This window comes from Suricata suricatta, chromosome 2 (genome assembly GCF_006229205.1).
Source record: "Suricata suricatta isolate VVHF042 chromosome 2, meerkat_22Aug2017_6uvM2_HiC, whole genome shotgun sequence".
In the NCBI taxonomy this organism is placed as follows: Eukaryota; Metazoa; Chordata; class Mammalia; order Carnivora; family Herpestidae; genus Suricata; species Suricata suricatta.
In genome coordinates, this window is record NC_043701.1 from 93,833,649 (window position 1) to 93,837,726 (window position 4,078).

General features: G+C 42.7%; 1 protein-coding gene across 1 annotated transcript in view; it reads right to left on the bottom strand.

Moving 5' to 3' along the window:
• Positions 1–2,623: 2,623 nt before the first annotated feature.
• TWIST1 (twist family bHLH transcription factor 1) overlaps positions 2,624–4,078 on the bottom strand; it is a 1,809-nt gene continuing 354 nt past the window's right edge. The window contains 2 exon segments of the mRNA XM_029957615.1: positions 2,624–3,145; positions 3,654–4,078. The exon segment at positions 3,654–4,078 is cut by the window's right edge and continues 94 nt beyond it. Coding sequence (XP_029813475.1) covers positions 3,696–4,078 — 383 coding nt within the window. The 3' untranslated portion in view covers positions 2,624–3,145; positions 3,654–3,695.

The following is a 4,078-nucleotide window of genomic DNA, read 5'->3' on the forward strand; positions in this document are numbered from 1 at the left end:
AATAATTTGTACCACTTTAGGGAGGATGCCTGCAACTGTGCGTGAATTATCATGTGTGCATGTGCTCGGCAAGTGCGTGCACGAAGAAGGGAAATAAATATGTGTGAGAGAACGGATTTACTGCTTTCTTATGACTGAAGGCTATCAATCCAAAAATTAAAAGCAAGGTTTAAAAAAATTTGTGTGCACAGTAAAGGAACCGTTTTTACTCAGTTGTTTAGAATTAACTCAAGGCAATTTTACATAGCATTTTTTTCTCCAGTGAATGCATTTTAGCTAAAGGGTAGAGTCCCCGGTCCAGCCATCACATTAAATTCTCACTTCTGAAGCAAGTGTCCTTTAAATAAGACTAGGTAGCAAAAAGTATGAAAATGGGGGAAAATGGTAGAGCAAAAGAAACACAGGTGGCTTTATTTGTATTCTAAAAAAGAATCAGCATTGTTACGTGCACAGGGGAGGAGATTGGGAATGCAAACAGTCTGCAACCTGAAAATTGTATTCTAAGAGTTAATATTTTCCACCGGGAATTATTCCCATGCAAAGTAAAGCTATTCATCACCTTTCTTTCATTCATTCATTTCTCTGAAAATCTAGGGGGAAAATATTACCTTCAGTTTAGCAACATAAATAAGGTACTTGCTTTTCTCCAAAGGGTTCTCTTATAAGAAAAGTAAAGAGAACAAAATACCCCCCCAAATTTTTTTTTTATTTAAAAAGGCAAATGAAAACCTACGTTTTGTCAAACCTCTAGGTTTTATAGCGGCAGAGATAAGATAGAGATTACCTTCTCAGCAATGACAGTCAGCTCCATCCTGATGTACGTCAAGAAATCTGAAATATCAAATAGGCAGACCAAGCTAGTGAACAAGGAAATTCCTCCGTGAAGTTTAGAAAATGGAGGTGTAGGATGATCCACACAACAGAGAGATTTACCATCCTGATGGATGTGCTCTCCGTCATCCTTCTAGGGTTCCCTCCTTAGATTTCTACCCTATACACACATGCGCACGCTCACACATGCTCGCGCTCTCTCTCTCTCTCTCTCTCTCTCTCTCTCTCTCGCTCTCTCTCTCTCTCGCTCTCTCTCTCTCTCTCTCTCGCTCTCTCTCTCACTCTGCAAATATACCCACACCCTACAAATGCAGGAACACGTAATCACTTTCCAGCTCATGTAGTTATTTGGTAAAGGACTATCAAAATCCAAAATTTAATTCCCCAAGCCTTCACTAACCTTTAGGGGTAAGTAAATGCCATAGGCTCTTTATCCTAAAATATGGTCTCAAATATTCAGAATAGTAAATTTACAATATTGTTATGTCAGCATTCTCTGATGTTGTGTGGGAGGGAAAGAAAAACCTTCAGGCAATAATAACCTCAATCTGAGTTGAACAAACACGACCTGTTTAGATTCATCTACACTTATTTGCCACAGCCATTGTTTGAAACAGACAGCAAAATTATATTCCAGTTTGAAAGGTTCCCAGATTACACCTGAATGCAGTAAACTAGATGTGAAAGTTAAGAACTAAGTGTACAAACTTTCTGCTTTTACTGATATTAGTGATAAGAGCCAATATTTTCCTGGCTCAGAAATAATGAAATAAACATCAAGCCCCATTTGCCCCATTTAAGTTAACGTCCTCATATTTTGTAAACCTATAAGTAACCAACGAAAAATTCCGTGTAATTTTGGATAAAATATACTTGCTAATGAACTGACTAGAAAATGAATAGCTATAGCATTTAAAATTGTACTTGCTCCAATAGTTACTGAAGATCCTGGAAGTTCAGGTTCTTTGTTTATGGTATTTTATGCCATAGTTATAAGTTCTTTATAAAGAAGGAGCATGCTTCTATCCAAATGGATAACATTAACATGAAAAAGTATTAACTTGGGCTTTTAAGCAAATATGACATTAAATTTCATTTTCATTCCTGAAAGAGGTAAATTACTTTACAACTGGAATGATCTTTCCTGCTGAATTAAACCTTATTATTTTCAAAGCATTTGTATTGATTTATACGGTCATTTTAAAGAACACTTTCTACACCCTTTCACTGAAATGAACCTCCTATTTAAAAATCCTCACCAACAGTGGAGGGCATGACAAAAATAGAGAGTCAACAAGAGAAAATACTGCTGGCTTCATATTGCTTATATGCATTGAACTGTTTTATAGCTGCCTCCTCAAAATATAAGCAAGAGAGGTGAATATCAAATTTGTTAAGTTTTTGCTGTTTGGCGACCTGATAAGAGATGAAGGACAGATGCCACAAAGCCCACTGACCACCAAACTGGAATAATAATAAAGCTGTCTTTCTAAATAACATGCCAGTGCCTGTCAGTAGCTAGTTTATTTGCGTTTTTCACTGCTTTGTTTATATTAGTGCCCCCTCCCTCCTGGGTGCCTCCAGAGTTAAACAAGCAAGTATTTACCGCCAACTTAATCCTGAGCTTTAAAAATATAGACCAAACTCTGAGGTTCTTAAAATTTTCAATCATATTTATTTATTGCAGAAAAATAATATACAAAGATATTTACAAAACAATCATAAAAATATGAATGCATTTAGACACCGGATCTATTTGCATTTTACCATGGGTCATCAATAAATAAATAGAATGTTGCTTTTTGTATTTTAAGGTTTTTTTTTTCCCTCAGAGGAAGAATGTAAAAAGGAATGAACTGACTGTGATTTTGCAAGTCAGTTTGATCCCCGTATTTTTATGTCTAAAGATGTTCTTAAAAAATTCCTCTGGTTACCATTTGAAAATGGAGAAAGTCCATAATGATGCCTTTCCTTTCAGTGGCTGATTGGCACGACCTCTTGAGAATGCATACATGAAAAAATAAAAATAAAAACATTCTTCGTCCAAAAAAAAAAAAAAGGAACACAAACAACTGTTCAGACTTCTATCAGAATGTAGAGGTGTGAGGATGGTGCCGCTGCCCGTCTGGGAATCACTGTCCACGGGCCTGTCTCGCTTTCTCTTTAAAAAGTGCGCCCCACGCCCTGTTTCTTTGAATTTGGGTTCTGCTCTTCTAATTTCCAAGAAAATCTTTGGCATATATATTTATTTTTAGTTATCCAGCTCCAGAGTCTCTAGACTGTCCATTTTCTCCTTCTCTGGAAACAATGACATCTGCAAAAACCCAGAGGGGGGGGAAGTTGGTTATTGTTTAGGTCTTCGTGGCTGTTTTCTAAGACTAGGGAGCACTGTTCTTATCACCGCTACTGAGACTTCGCGCTGAACAACCTGGAAGGATTTCAGCGCAAGGGCAAGAGGAAGTGGGTGGGCGGAAAGGAGGAGGAGGTGGAATTTGGAAACATTTGTTTTAAGGAGAACGAAAACTTAAAGCCAAAAGAAAGGGAGGCGCTGGCAAGAAAACTGTCCTTACCCATGACCCTGGAGTCTTTCTCGGTCTTCCCTCCTGCCTGGCACGCACACTCACGCACACTCCTCACCAGGGCGCATCCCCCCTCTCCCTAGCGGGGACCCACCAGCCTTTCGGGGACGCTCAGGGCATACGGTGGCGCAAGCTCCGAGGGGGGTGGGAATGGGGGCTGAAGGAGGGTCGGGAAGCCGCGGCCCGGCCGTCAGTCGGTCCGCCACCTGAGCGGCGAAGGGGCGCCGGGGCGCCGGTCCTTACCTAGGTCTCCGGCCCAGCCGAGGGGGTGGGGGGCTCCGCCTGCTAGTGGGACGCGGACATGGACCAGGCCCCCTCCATCCTCCAGACCGAGAAGGCGTAGCTGAGCCGCTCGTGGGCCACATAGCTGCAGCTTGCCATCTTGGAGTCCAGCTCGTCGCTCTGGAGAACCTGGTAGAGGAAGTCGATGTACCTGGCCGCCAACTTGAGGGTCTGGATCTTGCTCAGCTTGTCCGAGGGCAGCGTGGGGATGATCTTCCGCAGCGCGGCGAACGCCTCGTTCAGCGACTGCGTGCGCTGGCGCTCCCGCACGTTGGCCATGACCCGCTGCGTCTGCAGCTCCTCGTACGACTGCGGGCTCCCGCCGCCGCTGCTGCTGCCGCCGCCGCCGCCGGCGCCGCCGCCCGCAGACTTCTTGCCGCGCTTGC